Source organism: Delphinus delphis, chromosome 1, assembly GCF_949987515.2.
Source record: "Delphinus delphis chromosome 1, mDelDel1.2, whole genome shotgun sequence".
Taxonomy (NCBI): Eukaryota; Metazoa; Chordata; class Mammalia; order Artiodactyla; family Delphinidae; genus Delphinus; species Delphinus delphis.
In genome coordinates, this window is record NC_082683.1 from 74,414,469 (window position 1) to 74,438,371 (window position 23,903).

The 23,903-nt window shown below is 40.5% G+C and overlaps 1 protein-coding gene across 1 annotated transcript in view; it reads right to left on the reverse strand.

Annotated features, from left to right (window-relative positions):
- Window positions 1-23,903, reverse strand: part of DDAH1 (dimethylarginine dimethylaminohydrolase 1) — a 152,737-nt gene that overhangs the window by 12,270 nt on the left and 116,564 nt on the right. The window contains exons 3-4 of the mRNA XM_060024732.1: window positions 22,392-22,465; window positions 21,485-21,604 (exon numbers count right to left, since the gene is read on the reverse strand). Coding sequence (XP_059880715.1) covers window positions 21,485-21,604; window positions 22,392-22,465 — 194 coding nt within the window. The remainder of the gene's footprint in view (window positions 1-21,484; window positions 21,605-22,391; window positions 22,466-23,903) is intronic.

Sequence of the window (23,903 nt, forward strand, 5' to 3'; positions counted from 1 at the left end):
TATTGTCAATTGATTCTCACAGAATGCTTCTGTTGAGTTTTGCAGAGCTCGTGCGTTTGAGGCCAACCTAATAGTTGCAATTGACAAATTACTGTAGTTCCAACATGGCTGCTGGTTGATATTTTGTTTACACTAATGAGTAAGACAAATGAAATAATGAAGATATATATTGGAACTTTACTTGTTTGGCAATGATGTGAGGGACTTCTCTGCTGAAGTGCATAGTAGTTTCTGAATACTGGAAGAATATTTCCTCATTTTTCCCTCAATGTAATGGCTACACACATGACACTTTTTTTTTTTTTTTTTTTTTGTGGTACGCGGGACTCTCACTGCCGCGGCCTCTCCCGTCGCGGAGCACAGGCTCCGGACGCGCAGGCTCAGCGGCCATGGCTCACGGGCCCAGCCGCTCCGCGGCATGTGGGATCTTCCTGGACCGGGACACGAACCCGCGTCCCCCGCACTGGCAGGCGGACCCCCAACCACTGCGCCACCAGGGAAGCCCTATTACCTTTGTTTTTAATGAAATTTCTTTAATCATAAGTTTATGTAATCTGATTTTTAATAATGGATGTGTTTAACAACCAGCTGTCAAAATTCCCCAAAATGTAACAATTGACCCTGGTAAGCTAGTAGAAGCTGGCTCCAGAAAACCGCTGCCCTACACAGGGGACTTCATGGTTCTACAAGACTTGGTTCCTGAATTTCAGCAGAAGTTGGCTTTTCATAGAAAGTTACCTTAAGTCACTCTCTACCTTCTTTGTTAGTACCAAGGATAACTTTAGTTTTAAAACCTGGCTCATGTAACTCTTGCTTTCTCATGGGCAAACAATATTTGGGGGTTAGCCTTCAATGAGCTTATGAAAAACACTGACGGTATAAGTTATCATGAATACTTAAAAGGAAGGAGAGCAAATTGGATTTGCTAAATAGGAACCTAAATTCAATGAAGTTCTCAAACATATAAGCGAGGATGACTGATTGGAAGCTTAAAGTCTGAATGTCCTACGTATAAAGAGGAAATGAGAATTCATGGTTTGCATTCTTAAACTTGGCTCCAATTTAAATTATTGTTTCTCCTTTTACATCCCTTTCATTTCCAGTTATGTTATTTTGCTATGCTTCATGCATCTTTGTTAAGTCGCTTTTACAAAATGAGGGGCAGTATGATTACATAATTTCGAACGGTTTTTCTAAAAACATGTTTTTAAATTATAAACCAAAATACAAATTATAAATAAAAAACATAAGTTTCTTGTACAAGATTCAAATATGAAAAATTAAAAATTCTATTGGACTTAACACAACTATATACATTTGTCAAAGCCCACTGAACTGCACATTTAAAGCTTGTGAATTTTACTGTATGGAAATTATATTTCAATAAATCTGATTTATAAAAAAAGATGGGGCTTCCCTGGTGGCGCAGTGGTTGGGAGTCTGCCTGCTAGTGCAGCGGACACGGGTTCGAGCCCTGGTCTGGGAGGATCCCCCATGCCGCGGAGCGGCTGGGCCTGTGAGCTACAACTGCTGAGCCTGCGTGTCTGGAGCCTGTGCTCTGCAACGCGAGAGGCCACAACAGTGAGAGGCCCGCGCACCGCGATGAAGAGTGGCCCCCACTTGCCGCGACTGGAGGGAGCCCTCGCACAGAGACAAAGACCCAGCACAGCAAAAATAAATAAATTAATTAATAAACTCCTACCCCCAACATCTTCTTTAAAAAAAAAAAAAAAGATGAAGTCCTGTTTCTCCCCCTCTATCCCATCTTTCTCTTCTCTTCTCCCCTTCCCTATGGGAAACCACTATTAAGTTTGATGTGAGTCCTTCAGATCATTTTTTACACATACACATACTTAAAACAAAACCTGTTTATCTCCCACGGAACTTGTCAGTGAAGGAGCCTGAACATCTCAATTTCTAGGGGTCCCAAAGTCCACTTCTCTCAAAGTCTGGTAACAAAGGCCTCTGCAGGTTTTGTATTCGTGAAGGCAATTTCTGTGATTGTCTTACAGTTATGACATTTTTGCCCATAAGTAGTTCCAATGCCTGTAAATAATGTTACACAAGAACTGAATAAATATTGGAATTTTACACAGCTATTTAATTCCCTCCTACTGAAGAACACTCTTGCTGTCATGAGCTACTTGATCTTCAGAAGTCACTGCTGTCGCTAAATGCATCAGGGATAAAAGCACCTTAACTGTGATATGCTCAGAAACTGACATTTCTGTGAAACAGGGGTGACAAAGCTCATTCGCGTTTTAGGATGGGTTTTCTTAACCTCAGCACTATTGACATTTGGGGCTGGATAATTCTTTGTTGTGAGGACTGTCCTGTGTATTGTAGGACATTTAGCAGCATCCCTGTCTTCTACCCACTACATGCCAGAAGCATCCACTTCCCCGCCCCCCACATTATGACAAAAATATCTGTAGATATTGTTGGATGCTCCCCTGGGAGGGAGGGAGGGGCAAATTTGTCTCTGGTTGAGAACCACTGTTTTTAGGAGAAAGCTATCAAATCTATTCATATTTTAAAAGAAGAGCAGATACTTAAGGGAGACAGCAGGAAAAACAACCAGAAAAAGAAAGAGAGAGAAATCAAACTTCCAAATAAGTATACCATTTACTCTTCTATTCTTCCTCTGGGTTAATAAAATCCCTGATAAGAAATGGATTGGTATTTAAGAAAAACACTGCTGTCCCCACATATCCTGTACAAGAAACCCAAATCCCCTGTAAATGACAACCAAACCACGGCTGATGAAGAGAGCAGCCGTCCTCACCTCACCTGCTCTTGTGTGGGGAGTTACCTGGGCTCTCTGCATTTCAGGTTTTACGTTTCTGAAATGGGGAGGAGAAATCGTGGTTTCCTTCTGATTTGGCCTTTGTTAGTGTCAGACAGTGAATGCTGATAAGGTACTCTGAGAACCTGGGAAAGTGATGTCATTTTATCAAGCCCACTTCTCTTTTACGGAGGTTCGGAGAGATAAAAAATTAAGTGACTTACCTCAAATCACACAAAGATAGTGAACCGCAAGGCTAGGATTAGATCCTGGATCTCACGACTCGGTCCAGGCCTTTTCTAGTGATCTTGGTTTGGTGGAGAGAATTTAAGTGGGACATGGAGCTTCCCTGGTGGCTCAGTTGTTGAGAATCCACCTGCCAATGCAGGGGACACGGGTTCGAGCCCTGGTCCGGGAAGATCCCACATGCCGCGGAGCAACTAAGCTCGTGTGCCACAACTACTCAGTCTGTGCTCTAGAGCCCATGAGCCACAACTATTGAGCCCGTGTGCCACAACTACTGAAGCCCGTGAGCCACAACTACTGAGCCCGTTGCCACAACTACTGAAGCCCACAAGCCACAACTACTGAGCCCGTGAGCCACAACTACTGAAGCCTGCCTGCCTAGAGCCCGTGCTCTGCAACAAGAGAAGCCACTGCAATGAGAAGCCCGTGCACCACAATGAAGAGTAGCCCCCACTCGCCTCAACTAGAGAAAGCCTGCGTGCGCAGCAACGAAGACCCAACACAGCCAAAAATAAATAAATTAAGAAAAAAAAAAGAATTCAAGTGGGACAAAGAGGAACCATATCAACCCCTCCTCCACTCACAAGTTAAGGAGTCTCTCTTCCCTTCAAGGTCTATTCCTTGATTTGTGGAATGTCCTAGACCAGTGGTTCTCAACCTTGGCTACACGTTAGAATCATCTGGGGAGCTTTAAAAAATATATAGACTTCTGAGCCCCAACCGTAGAGATTTTTTATTTACTTGGTCTAGGGTGGGGAAAAACGTCACTGTTTCTTTTTAAATTCTTCCCCAGGTGACTCTAAATATGTAGACAGGATTGAGAACCACTATTCTGTGCCCTCTCTATAATTTCTACTAATTTGGGGGGCAGAGGGTGGTAGGGGAAAGGAGGCAGGTTATTCTCCTGTTGTCTCTGGCTCCACTGAATTAGATCCCTGCAGAGACACAATTATTTTACAGGTGCTATTCCTCTTTTAAATGATGTCAACATAAGCAGGGACCTCAGCCTTTCTTTGATTGCCTGAAAAAGAAAACCCTATTCACCTGGGTAACAGATTTTTCTCAAGTTTGGCAGGTTGGAGTATTGCAGTAATATAGACACTTAAAATAGAATACGAAATGTTGGTGTTCTTCAAAGACTTGACAACTCTGGTTTGTGGTTCAGATCTCTTCTCTTTCCCTTTTCTCTCCTCTTTCCCTATCTCCACATTCCTATTCTAACAAAGGACGTTTTGCTTTCTCTTTTGCTGTATTATCTCCTGCTGATCCCAAGCCTTCAAGGGTCTCACCTTTCACCCCAAAGGACTTATTGTATTTTCCTAAACAAAGGTAATTCTCTCGTAAGAAGAATGCAGAGTTTAGCTCTTCCAAGGGCCTATGGACATTGTGGTTGCCTCCCACATGTCTAGTCTCTGCTTTCTTAGCAATCACCCCAGTTTTCACTTGTAAATCCACACCTCTCTGTGCAGCCCCCATAATCTGGGGGAAGCTAATTCCACCTCTGACTCCAGGACTGAGACTCTAGGCCAAAGGTTCCTTTCTTGGTTCACAGTACCTGTAAGTGTCTCATTAATATTTTCATGGTGCCTTTAGGCCAAGAAAGAAAAAATGAAACCCAAACCAAAACCAACAAAGAAAATAAACCCCTACAAATCTAACACTTTTGTTTATTAAGTAGTTAGGTCCAAACAACTTAATAGTAGAATTGTGTGTGATGTCTGACAGGTATATCTGTGTTCTTTTTGAAAAATTTAAATTTCTGCCGTGGTGCCCCTGTGAGTTTGTTTGTGGTGCCCCTGTGTGCCTTGATGCAGTCAGGAAACTGCAGCTCCAGAGAAATTCACCCCTTGGTTATATTAGTGGCTCAGGGATGGACAGATGATCGGTTTGGACTATTAAGAATGGACAAGATCTGAAAGAAGCTTCCTTACTTTTCTGAGAGGACTCATGTCCCCCTCCCTGAATGTGTGTGAAGAGGCAAGTAGCAAGGAGCTGCTGGCAACCACCTGCTCCCCTGAAGGGGAGCCAGCTTTATAATGAAGCTCATCTGTGGAAGGTGAAGAGAGAGGAAAGGAATCTGGTTCTTTGACAGCATCACTAAGCAGACCCATCAAACCCACCCTAAAGTCTGTATTACTTCAGAACTACATGGACCAGTATCTCTCCTCCACTGTTTCGGGTTCACTGAACCCGAAACCCAGTTCACTGAACTGGGTTTTCTGTTCATGGCTAGTGAAGATAGATTTTTATCACTGAGAACTAAATTTGGTTGTGACAGAAAGTACCTGCCTCCTCAAAACAACTTTTAAAGGTTTATTTCTCTCTCGTGTGAAAGGTGTTTTGAGGTTGTAGCACAGTATGGTGACTTGACAGTCATCATGGGCTGAAGCTCTTCTAGCTTTTTGCTGTGTCATACCTGGGATACAGTCCTTGTCCTCATGGTATAAAATAGTTGTTTATGCTCTATCACATCCCTTCCTCAAGATTCAGGAAGGGGAGAAGGGCACAACTCTTGCCTTTCAAATCCAGGCTTCCTGGATCTCATACAGAGCACCTCTACTTTCATATCATCGGGCAATACTTAGTCTCATTGTTATACGTAGGACAAAGAAAGCTGAGAAATGTGGACGTTGTTCCAAGTGGCAATGTGCTCATATATATATTTTTTAAATAAATTTATTTATTTATTTACTTATGGCTGTGTTGGGTCTCCGTTGCTGTGCACGGGCTTTCTCTAGTTGTGGCGAGCGGGAGCTACTCTTTGTTGTGGTGCTTGTGCTTCTCATTGTGGTGGCTTCTCTTGTTGCGGAGCACGGGCTCTAGGCATGTGGGCTTCAGTAGTTGTGGCACACGGGCTCAGTAGTTGTGGCTCACGGGCTCTAGAGTACAGGCTCAGTAGTTGTGGCGCATGGACTTAGTTGCTCCACGGCATATGGGATCTTCCCGGACCAGGGCTTGAACCCATGTCCCCTGCATTGGCAGGCGGATTCTTAACCACTGCACCACACAGGGAAGTCCCAGAAATGTGCTCATTTAAAACTCAAGGTTCAGTTAATAAGAAGGAAGGGTAGTATGGAAGTTGGAGAAGGCAACTGGCTCAATTGGTCATCGGTTCAGAGAGTAATAGTTTTTACATCCCCACTATTCATATTTTGACCTCCGCCCCTTTAGGTGATTGACATACTGTTTGGATTTAATTAAGTCAAGGTATCCAAGTCATCTCAGGCGGACAGATGATTATTAGAAGCTTCCAGTGAGGCACAGTCACATCACTGGCCCTCTGTGCAGGGCTTGGCATGGGGTAGGCGCTCAATACATACTCGTTACATGTTGACTGACTGAATGAATGATCTTTCAGCAGTGCATTTTGGCATTTCAGTAACTCTTAAAATCCTCCTAAAAATCTCCTGATGCAATTTCCTATAAGACACATTCACTCAGAGCTCAACCTTCAGTGAACAGCAAAGAAGAGCTGCCAGTTGGCGCTTGTGCCACATCCTTCTGTGCAATCAATACTTATTACTGAAGATCCAGCTTTAATCAGCTTTGGGTGCTCTCCAGGGGCCTTTCTCAAATTCTCCCTAACAAGCTCATGGATGGGACCACACAACTTCCTACCCAAGTAAACATCTGAGTTTCCTTCCTCTTTCCACTATTCCTACTTGAAGAATTTAGTATCCTGCTTGTTTTCAAGCCACAGGACTTCACACCTTCAGACTTTTCTATTCAAGTCTAAGAGCCTACGTGCCTAATGAGAATTAGAGCAATAAGCACTCACTGCAGATATACTGTATTTTAATATGCAAATGTTATCAACAGAGAGAAAGGCACTAGATGGAACACATGATAGCGTTTATTCTGGAAGCATTTCCCCCTAAAATGACACAGTATTTTAAAGAAAATTAGCTTTTCATAGGCACTTGTATTTCAATAATCTAGTGAAGTTTTGCATGGTTTTCTATTACATGAGAGTTATTTCTCTGCAGTGCCAGTTATGTTATTCAATAAGATACTATGCTGAATATTAAATGGCATTTTCTGTCCAAAGACACATGCAGTTTACTTTTAGCATGAATCTTCTCCCCCTGCCCTCAAATGCTAATGTATAGAAACTGATGTCTGGTGAACTCCAGAGTCAGTGCTTCTCACAGTGTGGTCTACAGATTACCTGCCTCTGAATCATGCAGTGGTTCCTGGGCTCCATGCCAGGGTTGCCGAATCAGAATTTCTTGTGGCGAACCCCAGAAGTGTGATGTGAGTTTCAAATGTGCACTCTGTGTGATTCTTGGGTACGCTAAAGTTTAAAAACCACTAACTTAGGGTTTTCAAATTAAATTAACGTCATCATCACACATATTACCACTACTAATATTACAACTACTAGTAGCTAATCTATACTGAACTATTATCACTTGCCAGGGTACGGATGGAAAAAGAAATGGACAATTAGAAAATGTGCACAGAATGTAGCAAATTCAACACCTTTTATTTAGCTCCTAATAGGCTTTTTTTTTGAAACTCTGTACCAAGAGTCACCTCTGGATATGTGGTCACGGCTTTGAATTTGGTTCCACTTCAGAAAGAGATAAAAGGGAATGGCTTGTCGTAACCTATCTCCAAAGCTTTTTACATCTGTAGACAGGTAGTGTTTGGGTAATACCGGGCCCCAACTCCAGCACCCAGTGACCATAAATGAAAAACAGATTTAGAAATACTCTTAAAGATTGCTGGACTAATGTGACATTTTGAAAGATGAAAACAAGGAGAAACAGTAAGCAATTATTAAGAGCAGGGTAGTATTACTGGAGTGGTTTTGCAAGAAGGCGGTGGCAAATTTACTTTTTCTTTTACAATTAAAAAACATTTTTAGTGAAATATAGTTGATTTACAATATTGTGTTAATTCCAGGTGTACAACAAAGTGATTCACTTATTCATATATATATGAATATATATATTCTTTTTTAGATTCTTTTCCCTTATACGTTATTACAAGATATTGAGTATAGTTCCCTGTGCTATAAAGTAGGTTCTTGTTGGTTATCTATTTTACATATAGTAGTGTGTATATTTTAATCCCAAACTCCTAATTTATCCCCCCTACCCCAAATTTACTTTTAATTTGTTTCTCTTGCATGTCATTATGTCTAAGGATGGCTGAAATCCCAGTATTGTATCTGACAGTGTGGATGTATTCCCTAGAAGCTGGAGAATAATTTAGGGTTAAAATGTCACTTCTAGTTTAGTGTCTACATTTTACCATATGCTGTATTAACCTCCAGCCATCAATAGGATACTCATCAACACCGAGGGCATTTAATACATGTGATGTCCACGGAGAAACAGTAACCCAAAACTCAACCATTCTCCCTCCAGCTCAACTGACACGTTTCCTAATCTGTTCCACATCAAGAGTACTGGTGTTGGCCTGGTGAGACTGTCACATAGGTCGTGCTGTGATGTACAGTTTCATCCCATGAGGCAGAAATCATCCTGGGTGTTTTGCAGTCTTCTGCCAACTCAATTCAGCCAAGAAACAATAGGACTCTGCTGGAGATGGAGGGCATGCAAACGTTAAAGTGATTTTTTTCGCGTGCTTTGAGAGTGAGTAGATAAAGATAATAAAAAAGAAATGGAAAAGGGTAAAGGACAGATACTCCAAATTCAGATGAGCTGCTGTGTGCTGCCAATGGACACTGAAATGGAAGCCAACCCCGTTAAGTGTCTTACAAGCTTAGACGAAGGACGTCTACCAGAGTTGCTGTCAGTTGGATGTGTCTGAGTACAGCTCAGTTCTCAAACTGTGAATCTAGCTCAGTGAGATCCAGCAACACATTCTGCCCACCAATTTTCTGTGGTTTGTTCCTGTGTTGATGGAGAGAACTGAATTCACGGTGACAGTGAGAGTTTGAACTCTTTTCCGAGAATTCCACCAAAGGCGCCCCATCTGGTAGTCATTTCTGAAGTAATTTTGTTGATCATTGCTCCCTAGGGCCTAGTACAGTGCCTGGTACACAACAGGAGTTCCATAAATATCTGTCCAAGTGTTGACCTGCTCCTTTTCCTTCCCCTGCCCTTTCAAGCCCATCAGTTACAATGTTCTGTTATTTCTCTACATAGAACTCACCTCCTGCATGGGGCTCTTCATTTTCACGCCTGCTTCCCCAGTCCAGACCCTCCTGTCCTTTATTTCCGGACTGTATGATGGTACCTAACTAGTTTTATTACCCCTTATCTTTCTTCCTGTTGATCATTCCAGGCATAATGTCAGACGGATCTTTTTGAAACACCACCTTTTACACCTTTGCTTAAAAAAACTTTGAGTGGCTCCCCACAGCCTGCAGATAAGAAGACCCCAATTCCTTTACTTTTGGACCAGCCCCAGCTTACTCCTTAGACCTTAAATCTCTTTCTTTCCCTGCACATACCCCTTGTTCTAGCCATTGTCTGCTGATTATAAAATAGCTATCCCCCCAGTCATCTTGTTTGTAGTGACCACTCATCCTCTGTGCCCGTATACGGCTTGCTGTTCATTCAGGTTCACCGAGACTTTGGCTCTCACCTCCTGTGATCACTCCATCCTTGGAACTCCCATCACTTCTACTAGGACCTTGGGCCATTTAGTCGGCGTTTGCCTTATCTTACACCGACACTGTCCTGTTTCTCCAGTTCAGCTGGAAGGGTCTTGAGGGCAGAAACTGTTTCTCATTCATCTCAGTGTCGCCGTGTGTGAGACACTATCTTTCATACAGTTGCTGCTCAATAAATTGCTGTATGATGCTCAAGAAGCCCGAGCTTCAAACTCAGCTGTGCTTTTTTTTTTTTTTTTTTTTTTTTGCGGCACACGGGCCTCTCACTGTTGGCGGCCTCTCCCGTTGCGGAGCACAGGCTCCGGACGCGCAGGCTCAGCGGCCGTGGCTCACGGGCCCAGCGGCTCCGCGGCATGTGGGATCCTCCCAGACCCGGGCACGAACCCGTGTCCCCTGCATCGGCAGGTGGACTCTCCACCACTGTGCCAGCAGGGAAGCCCTGTGCTCTCTTTTCAATCACCTTTTGAAAAGCCTTTTTTGCAGAAGAGACAGCAATAAAAGGTTTTGGAAACCCTACCTTTTTTTTTTTCTATCAGATTTTTATGTATGAATTAGGATATGATGTTGTTTGTCAGATATCAAAATTAATAGTTATATATGCAATTGAAGCCTCCTCAAATAAAAATGGAACTAGGATGGAGTCTTCTGCGCTTTTCTATCCTTAAGCAGGCATGAAAAACTCAGCTAAGCACAAGTCTTCTATCACTTACAGCCACTGAAAGGACGATGTCACAGTGGTCAAGAGTCTACAGTGAACCCACTTTGGAACTATCTATATCACTGGGAGCTTTATAATTAAATGGTTGCTACTTTTTGCCAAGTTTGAGACACAGTCCTTCACCTTGACTGCCTGTCATGAAATTTCCAACGGGGAGGAACGAAGCTCTCATTCCCTAGAGAGGTTGTTTCAACTTTGTTTTTTCAGGACAAGACTGAGTACAGGAGACAGGGGTCACACAGGGACAGCAGGAGGCAGAGCCAGAAGGACAACCTGTGAATTTGGATTCTAAGTTCTCTGCTTTGCTCTCAAATCCATTTTGGCCCTTTTGACAGCCATGCTTCTTTAGTAGAATCAACATATGATTATTTTTAAAAGTCAGTTCTCTAATATCAGTATGAAGTTTAACCTTATTTTTCCTCTTTGACACACATCTCTGTACATCAGGATCAGGTCCTGTTAGATTTTTCTGTGTGTATGTGTTGGGGGAGAGGGTATGGAAACATGAGCCAAATGCAAATTTCCTATTCTCAGAAAATGATAAAATGAGTGATTTTTGATAACTCAGAATATTTTTTTTGAATTTTATTTTACTTATTTTTTATACAGCAGGTTCTTATTTGTTATCCATTTTATACATATTAGTGTATACATGTCAATCCCAATCTCCCAATTCATCCCACCACCACCACCCCCACTGCCGCTTTCCCTGCTTTGTGCCCATATGTTTGTTCTCTACATCTGTGTCTCTATTTCTGCCCTGCAAACCAGTTCATGTGTACCATTTTTCTAGATTCCACATATATGCGTTAATATACGATACTTGTTTTTCTCTTTCTGACTTACTTCACTCTGTATGACAGTCTCTAGGTCCATCCATGTCTCTACAAATGACTCAATTGTGTTCCTTTTTATGGCTGAGTAATATTCCATTGTATATATGTACCACATCTTCTTTATCCATTCATCTGTCAATGGGCATTTAGGTTGCTTCCATGACCTGGCTATTGTAAATAGTGCGGCAAGGAACACTGGGGTGCATTATGGTTTTCTCTGGGTATGTGCCCAATAGTGGGATTGCTGGGTCATATAGTAATTCTATCTTTAGTTTTTTAAGGAAATTCCATACTGTTCTCCATAGTGGCTGTATTGGTTTACATTCCCACCAACAGTTCAAAAGGGTTCCCTTTTCTCCATACCCTCTCCAGCATTTGTTGTTTGTAGATTTTCTGAGGATGCCCATTCTAACTGGTGTGAGGTGATACCTCATTGTAGCTTTGATTTGCATTTCTCTAATAATTAGTGATGTTGAGCAGCTTTTCATGAGCCTCTTGGCCATCTGTATGTATTCTTTGGAGAAATGTCTATTTAGGTCTTCTGCCCATTTTGTGATTGGGTTGTTTGTTTTTTTTAATATTGAGCTGCATGAGCTGTTTACATATTTTGGAGATTAATCCTTTGTCCGTTGATTCATTTGCAAATATTTTCTCCCATTCTGAGTGTTGTCTTTTCGTCTTGTTTATGGTTTCCTTTGCTGTGCAAAAGATTTTAAGTTTCATTAGGTTCCATTTGTTTATTTTTGTTTTTATTTCCATTACTCTAGGAGGTGGATTCAAAAAGATCTTGCTGTGATTTATGTCAAAGAGTGTTCTTCCTATGTTTTCCTCTAAGAGTTTTAGAGTGTCTGGTCTTACATGTAGGTCTTGAATCCATTTTGAGTTTATTTTTGTGTATGGTGTTAGGGAGCATTCTAATTTTATTCTTTCACATGTAGCTGTCCACTTTACCCAGAACCACTTATTGAAGAGACTGTCTTTTCTCCATTGTATATCCTTGCCTCCTTTGCCATAGATTAGTTGACCATAGGTGCGTGGGTTTATCTCTGGGCTTTCTATCTTGTTCCATTGATCAATATTTCTGTTTTTGTGCAAGTACCATATTGTCTTGATTACTGTAGCTTTGTAGTATAGTCTGCAGTTAGGGAGTCTGATTCCTCCAGCTCCATTTATTTTCCCTCAAGACTGCTTTGGCTATTCAGGATCTTTAGTGTCTCCATATAAATTTTAACATTTTTTGTTCTAGTTCTGTAAAAAATGCCATTGGTAATTTGATAGGGATTGCATTGAATCTGTAGATTGCTTTGGGTAGTATAGTCACTTTCATAATATTGATTCTTCCAATCCAAGAACATGGTATGTCTCTCCACCTTCTTGTGTCATCTTTGATTTCTTTCATCAGTGTCTTGTAGTTTTCTGAGTACAGATCTTTGACGTTCTTAGGTAGGTTTATTCCTAGGTATTTTATTCTTTTTGTTACAACGGTGAATGGGATTGTTTCCTTAATTTCTCTTTCTGATCTTTTGTTGTTAGTATCTAGGAATGCAAGAGATTTCTGTACATTAAGTTTGTATCCTGCAACTTTACCAGATTCATTGATCAGCTCTAGTAGTTTTCTGGTGGCATCTTTAGGATTCTCTATGTATCGTATCCTGTCATCTGCAAACAGTGACACTTTTACTTCTTCTTTTCCAATTTGTATTCCTTTTATTTCTTTTTCTTCTCTAATTGCCGTGACTGGGACTCCCAAAACTATGTTGAATAATAGTGGTGAGAGTGGACATCCTTGTCTTGTTCCTGATCTGAGAGGAAATGTTTTCAGCTTTTCACCATTGAGAATGATGTTTGCTGTGGGTTTGTCGTATATGGCCTTTTTTATGTTGAGGTAGCTTCCCTCTATACCCACTTTCTGGAGAGTTTTTATCATAAATCGGTGTTGAATTTTTTAAAAAGCTTTTTCTGCATCTATTGAGATGATCATATGGTTTTTATTCTTCAGTTTTTTAATATGGTGTATCACATTGATTGATTTGCGTATATTGAAGAATCCTTGCATCCCTCGGATAAATCCCACTTGATCATGGTGTATGATTCTTTTAATGTGCTGTTGGATTCTGCTGTATTTTGTTGAGGGTTTTTGCATCTATATTCAGCAGTGATATTGGTCTGTAATTTTCTTTTTTTGTAGTATCTTTATCTGGTTTTGGTATCAGGGTGATGGTGGCCTTGTAGAATGAATTTGGGAGTGTTCCTTCCTCTGCAATTTTTTTTTTTTTTTGTGGTACACGGGGCTCTCACTGTTGTGGCCTCTCCCGTTGCGGAGCACAGGCTCTGGACGCGCAGGCTCAGCGGCCATGGCTCACGGGCCTAGCCGCTCTGCAGCATGTGGGATGTTCCCGGACCGGGGCACGAACCCGCGTCCCCCGCATCGGCAGGTGGACTCCCAACCACTGCACCACCAGGGAAGCCCCCTCTGCAGTTTTTTAGAAGAGTTCAAGAAAGATGGGTGTTAGTTCTTCTCTAAATGTTTGATAGAATTCACCTGTGAAGCCATCTGGTCCTGGATTTAAGCTTGTTGGAAGATTTTCAATCACAGTTTCAATTTCACTACTTGTGATTGGTCTGTTCATATTTTCTATTTTTTCCTGGTTCAGTTTGGAAGGTTATACCTCTCTAAGAATTTGTCCATTTCTTCCAGGTTGTCCATTTTATTGGCATAGAGTTGCTTGTAGTAGTCTCTTAGGATGCTTTGTATTTCTGCGGTGTCTGTTGTAACTTCTCCTTTTTCATTTCTAATTTTATTGATTTGAGTCCTCTCCCTCTTTTTCTTGATGAGTCTGGCTAAAGGTTTATCAATTTTGTTTATCTTCTCAAAGAACCAGCTTTTAGTTTTATTGATCTTTGCTATTGTTTTCTTTGTTTCTATTTATTTCTCCTCTTATCTTTATGATTTCTTTCCTTCTACTAACTTTGGGTTTTGTGTGTCCTTCCTTCTCTAGTTCCTTTAGGTGTAAGGTTAGGTTGTTTATTTGAGATTTTTCTTGTTTCTTGAATAACTCAGAATATTTTAATAAAAAATTTTAGCATACCAAATGGATTGAGTGATGCCATTCAAGTTACTAACCAGTTAGGTGTTGTATTTTAAGCTATACAATGTTGAACTCCAGGCAGCAAAGAGTAAGGAGTTTCTAACTTTCGATGGTTTTTAATTTGGACACTTTCTCTAACTTTTACTGCTGTTTGGAAGATGTTCTTTTGTACCTCTATTATAGACATAGTGATTACTTCTTGTGGTGCACATTATTCAGTATCCTAAGCTAGGTGCTTTTGGAAGTTGTAGGAATCCTTAAAGGCAATGGCTTTCAACTTAGTCTGTGCACCAGAATCACCTGTGGTGCTTTTAAAAGTGCAGATGCTTGGTAGAGGACAGACGTGTGGTTGCCAAGGGGGAGCGGGTCGGGGAGAGAAGGATTGGGAATTTGGGAATAGCAGATGCAAACTATTACATATAGAATGGATAAACAACAAGGTCCTACCATCTTGCACAGGGACCTATATTCAATAGCCTGTGATAAATCATAATGGAATAGATATGAAAAAGAATGTGTATGTATATATATATGTATAACTGAATCACTTTGCTGTACAGAAGAAATAACACAAGATTGTAAATCAACTATACTTCAATAAAATAAATTAAAAAAATGCAGATGCCTGGGCTGGATATCAGACCCAGAGCATCAGAATTTTCTGAGATAGGCCCAGGGCAGTGTGTTTTCAGAAAGTTCTTGAGGAGATTTTAATCCACATCTCTCACCGGGAACCACTAATTTAAGGTCACTCAGAGGCTTTTTCTTTAGTAAGCAAGAGTCTTGGATTGAAAGACCCCTTAAAAGGCCATTTGCTCAACCACCTAACAAGATGCTTGAGCTCCTGCAATGACATCCCATAAAGTCTGTTGAATACTTTTTGATGTCCATTGTATAATGGATGGAATTAACAGTGCTTTAAATATAATTTTTCCTTTTTTTTTCTTTGACATTTTCTTGAAATAATAATGTTTTTTCAAGAGAAAAAAAATTATTTTTCCCTTTCTCCTACTTGGCTAATTTTGCCTTCTTCCTGCCTTGGGAATTGCTGTTGATAATCAGCAAGGCTGTTTTGGTCTCACAGCTTCAGATTATTTATTGCCCTATCATGCCAAAGCATTTTATTTGGCCTTGCCAGCCTTGTTGGCATACAGCTCTGGGACTATTGTCAGATAAGGCAACTGCTGCTAGGAAAAGAAGCATAAACAGTTGTTACAAACTCAGAGTCTATTTGATTTTTGTGTTTTAATTTCTTAATTCAGGCATGGTAGAGTATTTTTTTTTTTAAATTATTGTCTTGTGGATCTGATGAATACAACTGGAACAGACAATCTGATACTGAGACTAAATTAAACCTGCAATGGATTGTCAATTTGCCCTTCACTGTATAGAGCCAAAGCGGGAAATCTTGTGGCTACAGACTGTAATTCCCTGTGGCAGCAAACGAAAATGCAAAGTCTTTATTTTTCTATTTCAATCACCCTGTTGATACTAGTTACCTCTCATTCTGTCTTTTGGTTTTTGCTCTTGCTGTTCCAGTTGTCATTAAAGGAAATTCCAGGCAATTAAAAAAACATACAAAATCCAAACACATCAAGGGTTTTTCCATCTTCATGTTTTATATGACCACCTATAAAATAACATGGACATTTTTGGACATAAAATCAATGCTGAAGCTGAGTCAAAACGAGAAGAAGTACTGAGTGACCTCTATTATATAGTTAGTCATTCAAAAGAAAAACACGCTGTATCCTATGCCATTTAAATTAGCTTAAAGCAAGCAGCCTATGTCCTCATTCAAGGAATCTTACAAATGTAATTCGTTATTTCAGGAAGTAGATAAAAAACTTAAAGACATTTCCATCCAAATGCATTATGATCATTTTAATTAAAATTACAAGCATACTGGAATTCCATGTACTATATTTCAGTTCCATTTATATGACAAAGGCACAAAAAATGGAGTGGTGATCTCATAATTCTTTTCTTACCACATCCTTTTAGTACTTCTATTAAAAGTCTTCTTAAACAATAATTCACTGTGATATAAAAGAATAAAATTATTAATAAAAGAAAGGCCACTAAATAAAACTGCAGATGCCCTATGGAGAAAATACCTGGTCTCCTGTGTGGGGTTAGGTTAGGAAGGTGGGAATGCGCCTCTTGCCTCCCGGCCAGCAGATGATACACCCCACTCCCCCCCACAACATGTCAGTGCCACAAGTTCCTGGAGCTCCAAGCTTGGGTAGAGCGGCAGCTTCCTCATCTGATTAGTTTCAGGAAAGTTTTAGCTAAGTGTCACTCTTCCCAACTTCCTTTCCTTCTCTCCCTCACTCCCTCCCTTTGTCCTTCCTTCCTTCCTTTCTCTCTCCCCGCGCCCCCCCTGCAGTTGCCTGGAAGGCTGAATGCTACCAAGGAGACTGAGTTAAAAATCATTACTGTGAGTCCCTCCTGAGGGCAAGAATTACGATCTGTCCTTCTGTGACAGAGAGCATGTAATTAATCCAGGTTTCTGGAAAGCAAGTCAATTTTGTCACAGATCTAGAAAAAGAACAGGTGAGATGTGGTGCAAATCTACTCTTTATCATGTCTTTTTTCCTCCCCAACTTTACTGACATACAAAGGGCAATTAAAAATTGTATATATTTAAGGTTTACAAAGACCGGCAGGCAAGGGGAAATGGGGAGATATTGGTCAGGAGGTACCAAGTTTGTCTTTTTTTCCTTAGCTAAAAAAAAAAAACACCAGGCTAGTCTGTGGACAAGACAGGCATCATATAGGCGATAAAGCAGGGATTTGAGACTTAGACCCAGCTACTGGAGAGGTATTTCTGTAAGTTAATCACAGCCCACTTCCAACAATATATGTATTTTTATTAAACTTTAAAAATTAAAGTGTAACATACAAGATGGCCCTCCACACCATGACTCCCTCCCTCTTTTTTTTTTTTTTTTTTTTTGCGGTACGCGGGCCTACTCACTGTTGTGGCCGCTCCCGTTGCGGAGCACAGGCTCCGGACGCACAGGCTCAGTGGCCATGGCTCACGGGCCCAGCCGCTCCGCGGCATGTGGGATCCTCCTGGACCGGGGCATGAACCCGCGTCCCCTGCATCAGCAGGCAGACTCTCAACCACTGTGCCACCAGGGAAGCCCTCCCTCCCTCTTTTTAAAGTAACTACTATTCTGACTGCTAACAGCATAGAGTAGTTTTATCTCTTGTTTAACTTGAAGTGAATGAGATAATATAATATGTACTTTTTGGAGGTTGGCTTCTGTTGCTCAAATTATGTTTGTGAGCAGTAGTTCCAGCTGGGTGGCAACTGGAGTTCTCATCTTTTTGAGAAGACAAACATTCCTCCTGGAAGAGTACTAGTAGATCTACTGCCTACACACGAATTAATTACTCTTATAGTATTTTCTTTTATAGCTAGAGGAGCAGGATGAAGGTAGTGATTGCCCAGGGGTACAAGGCAATGATGAAAAGTGTAGGAGAAAAACTATAGCAAGGGCAGATTGCTCTAAAGGCTAATTTTGCTTAGATAATAGTATTTGTAGGGTAAGACTTGGTATCAAATATCTTTAGTAATTTCAAATCAACCTAATCTCCAGTACTTTGACCGTATCAACAGTAAAATATGGTAATAATAGGTCCTCCTTTCTTCCTTCCCTGTATTAGATAATCTCTGTGTTAAGTGTGTATTAAATGTACTCTGCATTCTGGGCTTTTTAGCAGAGAATTGCTAGATGGATTATTTCATTTAAACATACAATGCATACACTATTAAATCTACTACAACTGAGACAGGCATGATGACTATCTCCACAAGAACCCACTTCATTAACCAAGAATAGATTGCAACCCATTACAAAGTGTTTCAAATGCAATAAGACTACCCAGAAACGCTTGGGCTCTCAGCTTTGCAAGAATATGCAAGAAGTAGTTTTACAGACTCTGAAGGAAGCAAGTACTCAGCAAGCAGTGACAGATGTGGGACGCAATCAGGCTTTCAGTGTGTGGCACAGGAAGGCACAATTCACCTCTGTCTAAATGCTATGCCCTTCGAAGAAAGGCCCAAGTGGCCAGGGGTTTCTCTACAGAGACAAGACCGAGACATCAAGATTTGCAAAGGAAAATGAGACCAAACTCATATCTTCCCTGAAACAGGTCAGATCCTGACAACAGCAAAAAATGGGAAGAGGGGAATAGTTGGAGAGAGGGGAGGATAAAGAGGGAGATTAGCTAGAACCAATCCATGGCAAAATAACTAGAAAAGGCTTTCCAACAGAAAAAGAATGGATATGGAGTAGGGCGGGCAAGTGGGGAGAGGAGAATCAGGGTCCAGGAAATCTGATTCTGGAACCATGAGATCCTATTCAAAATGCCTTATTTCATCTGTTCTCAGTATTTTCACTTGTGAAATGGAGAAAATACGCTTTCATTACTTGTAAATGATGTATTTGTCTCTGTCCATTTGTCTTCCTGCCTGTCTATATCAGTATTTATATGTCCAAATTAGTAGTAGGACTTACCCACTATCAATTTTTCTGATTGATTTAAAGGAGCCCAAACTGTTTGCAAATAAATAAGCAGTTCAATTCACTAAATCTGAATTTCACCAACCCACCTACTTCTGACCTGAGAACATGCCCTCATGGAGATCTCATTATTCTTCAGTTTGCTTTGCTCTCCTGCTTTTGCTACAAGGGAAGGAAACCTTTTTGATGCTAGGAACATGGCGGGTGGGCACTTGCTAACTCCATAGGCCCATAGTTTATGAAGCACATTTGCTGATGGAAAATTCAATCCCCAAAAATGTCTTTCTACTCAGTGAGGATTATTTATAGCTTCTGACACAGAAGGTTTCAAGTTTAGAGTGAACATCACTATTAACACTAACTCAAATGAACTTTAAAGGAAGGAGGACTATAAAATCCTCATAGGATGCCCTTAAAAGATGTGGTCTTAAAGGACTTGACAATGGGAAAGGAAAGATTAAGGGAGAAATGTGAGTGAGTTGCCAAGGCATACAATGGGACTTGGGGCTTGGCTTTCTTTTTTCAGGTCATCAGTGGCCCTCTTTTCTGATTGCAGGGTCTTTCCCCTCCATTTTTTTTTTTGCAAAAGGAATGATGGTCCAACACCTCTGTAGCAATACAGCCTCTTTTGCTCAGAGCCTGTGGGTACCCAGACTCCTACTTCATGGAGATAAACTCATCTCTTGCTCACTTTTATGTCCCAACCTCTTTAGACGTCACCTGCCCCATCCAGCTATCTGGGAGCCCACAAGAAAACTCTTCATTAGTTGGGCTAGTTTGCCCACATCTCATGAATATATTTTGCTTAGTTTTTGCTTATTCCATGTCCCCACCTGTAACACTCTCTCAGTGGATCCCACCCTGATAAATCCTTCAAGACCCACATCTAGCCACATTTTCTTCATGAAGTTTTCTCTGAATATCTAAACCTCAAGAGTTTCCTCTTCTCCTCTGAATAATAGTTAGGGCTATTTCATATAACAGTGCTAGTTAACCATATTGTATTATCTCTTAGTTTGTTATATGTTAGTTTCTCCAGATTATTTAAGTTAGGGACCAGTTTGAGTTAGGGACCTATTGGTTAGAGACCAAGCTATTTGAGTTAGGGACCTAGTTTACCCAAAATGGCAGATGGGGCTACTTTTTCTAGTTTGTCTACCCAGAGAGGTTCTTTCTGCTAATTCACACAAAGACACAGTACAGACCAACTTCAGCCTTTTCCTTCTCTTGTAATCAATTTCAGACATGTACAGACCAACCCAGCTGCCATGGAGTTAGTCCCTGAGGAGAAATATAATCTTTCTAGATCCTCTAAGTAACACCATTCATCAGATGTTTTCCTTCAAGACACCATTTTTTTTTTATATGCAGAAAGTTGACATAGCCTTCCAGCTGAAACAGAACAAAAGACATTCTCTAAAGGCAACAGAAAAAGCCCCAAATTCAAAATCTGAGGTACATTGTTCAACAAGAATTGTTAAAGGTCCTAGAAATACAATCAGAGATACAGTTTGAGAAAAGGAAGAAAGGCCAAGTGAGCTGACTGTAGAAGTTGCAGATAATGCAAAGGGGAAAGTCAGCAAGTGGGAGGCAATGATTACTTCCCAGACAAACCATACCAAGTCTAGCACTGAGGCAGAAGAGTAAAGACCTGATAGGGCAAACAAATAAATTGTATACCTTGGGGCACACAGACTTCCTCTCTTTGCCTAAGAGGAGTTACTGTCTTGGTCCTCTAATAAGTCATGTGTAGTGCAGGACCACCTGAGAGGAGGGGGCAAAAAGTAGTCGCAGCCCACCATTTAGTATTAGCCTTGCGATCTGGGGTGAGCCACTCGATCTAGTTCTTAACTGCAAAATAGAGATAAAACCACCTCCCACATTCATTTATTCATCATTCTCTTTATTTAAGGACCACCATGGGCCAAGCACAAAGGCGCACATGGTGAGCAAAACAGACATGGTTTTTGCCCTTATGAAGTGTCCAGATAATCTCCCAGGTTGTTAGTTACAGAGATGAAATGTGCCTTTGAACTGTAAAGCACTGTAACGATGGAAGGTCTTCTTCACTATCAGTGACTTCCACTCTCAATCTAGCTATGTGACCCAAGGCAAGTTGTAATTTTTCTGGACTTTCCTTTCCTATCTGTGAAATAAGACAATTTCCTTTCCTAAAATTTAAGTATTCCAATGCAAATGAAGAAGTTAAGATTTTTAGGTACTTCTGAATCATGTCTTTCTAAAAGATTATTATGAAATAGTTCAGAAATACAAAAGGATAAGAATAATGTAATGACCCCATGTGTACCAATTACCTGACTTAGATAAAACATTACCAAGAGCTCTACTGGTGGGATGCCTTCCTTTTCCCCAGAAGAGAGAACTGTGATGAGTTTGGTATTTATTTTTCTGAATCGGCCTTTCCAGGTAACCTGGTGTGTAAGTAAGAATGGTTCACCAGTGAAGAACTCTTCCTATAAGTGTACTTCCCAGGAAGAGTACTTATTAGGTGTTCCCAGTTCCTGATAAATGTGAGGTCATGACAGTGTACATCACAGAAAGCTCAAGTACCAGCCTGTTCTCTCCCTGCCACCCTTGCTTGCTGTCCACCCAGTAGACAGAATTAGGAAAACCATGCGACAGGCACCACCTACTGCCTTTAGAAAGAGCAAAGTTTTATATTTACCTTGAGAGCCTTCTGTGCAGATTCACTGGATCCAATTGCGATTAGGTTAGGCCCAGCCATGCTGCAGAAACTCTTCAAGTGCAAAGCTTCGACCACTGGGACTGTGGAGACCGCATAGTCCTATGCATATAATAGAAACAAGTAGTTTGGCATTTCAGAATAATTCTAAAACGCATTCAAATCTGCTCAAAACATTCTTGCTCTTCTGGAGGCTGCCAGGGTCCCTGAACATCTGGAAGGAAAACTGGGACCCACAAGTTTGGATATTGCCAGTTAAATGAAGATCGCTTCTAAAAAGAAAGTGCAGAGCCCCCTTCCCGACGTGTGACTGCGTCAACAGCTTCACTGGCTGACCTATGTAGTGGGCTACTCTGGAAGGATGAATATCCTGTGTAAACAAGAGTATCCTGTGTAAACAAGGGATTACATCCCTTCCTAAGCAGTCTGGTGAGCCAATCTGCTAATGATCAATAGAGTAAAGGGACCCTGGGAGGATGTATGTGCAATGCCTAGCCGAGTTTCCAGCACACAGTAGGCACCCAAGTACAGGTGATCTTTGATTCCAATCTGAAAAATCCACATTTCATGTTAGAGGCGATTGGGACTCCAGATTTTTTTTTTAAGTCATCGATTGTGCCAGAAACATCTGCCAGGTGGTTTTATGAGTATACACTGGGAGAAAACAGATGTCCATGATAACTTTGTCTGTTGTTGCTGTGGGAGTCCCATGAAGCCTATATATTAAGTTCTAGCTTCTAAAACTTCTAGCAAGCACACAAACATTAGGAATTATTTTGCAAAGCCTGTGACATAGAAATACCATTATTCATGACATATTGATTCAATGGGTCTATGAATGTTTATTAGGTAGTTACTCTGTGCCAGGCATAAATTATCCTTTACCTACCTTAAAAGTATCAGCCAAGATTTCAGCACCTCGTTGATTTGTCCTTTTGGAAAGGCCCACAAAAAACTCTCTGCCTGTAATACATGTCATGGAACACAGTCAGTGGGTGGCACCAGAGATGGCGTACTATTTCTCTGTCTATAAATGAAGACCTTAAAGCACCACACAGTTCTTTCCTACCGTAGAGGGCAGCTCCACTTGTACTCTGACCCCTGCTCTCTTTACACAAATCTGGTTTCAAATTATTGCCTTTAACAATAAACTTTTTAAATTCATAGAGGCAGAAAGTGGAATGGTGATTGCCAGGGGCTGATGCAGGGGAGGGGGGAGGGGGGAAATAGGGAGTCAGTGTTTAATGGGTATGATGTTTCATTTTGGGAAGGCAGAAAAGTGCTGGAGATGGATGGTGGTGACAGTTGCACAACGTGAATGTAGTTAATAACTCTGAACTGTACATTTAAAAGTGGTTAAATGGTAAATTTTACGTTATGTATATTTTACCACAATAAGAGAATAAAGTTTTTATTTAGGAAACCATAGAATTAAACACATTAATAACTTGTAATCAGAAATTAAGCAATAGCAATGACAAGTTAGCAGAGCTTCCTTTTTTTCCCCTAAAAGAACAATACTAGACAGTCTTGATCAGTTCAAATACCTTTTTCTATAATGTTGATATAAGGGCTGAAGAAACCATCTGGGTAAAGTGAGTTTAGTGCTGCCTGGTCTTCAGGTCTGAGCTCTAACAGCTGTTTTTAAAACAACACACCCATTTATTTCAAATCAACCATCAAAGGTTGATGTAGATAGTGCCTATCTACAAAGCACTAAAGTTTAGAAGAATGAAACTTTCTACTTATTTGGCTTTTCTGAAATTCTACAATTTTTCTTCTCAGAAGGCAAAACATTAAGTAAAAATGGTCTCCTAGTTATAGGCAAAAAAACAACTATAGTAGATAGAGTTAGGCAATACATAAATGTAGGAATTCTTATCCTCCCTTAATTCTTTGGAAAAGAATTCGACATGAAATGTGGAAAAAAAATTCCAAGAGAAATCAGTATATATTTTGCCTCAGAACAAGTGCAAGAAGTGTAGCCAAGAAAGAATTGCTTGATAGACTTTACAGCTATTACAACTTTTATCTTCGTGGTGTCCTTATAAAAGGGGTAAAAGACATAGGTCAAATGATGTTATGATAAATTCCATCGGCTTATGCTGTTAGCAGACACAGGAATTGTTGACGGCATGTTGACAGTGTTTTTGGTAATGGTATGATTGTATTGTCCCTTAAGAAAACTCACTACATACAAATCAAAACTTAAGTAAGAGAAAGATCCTTTACTTAACAAAAGTATTACTCACTTTATTAAAAGAGTCAGTTGAAATTAAAAAAAAATCAAATTTCCTTAATTCTCTTAAGAGAAATATAGATTTATAAATTAGATTTACATTTTTAAGAAAAACATTTAATGCATTAAGCAAATTTAAATGCATTTACAGTGGGCCTTACA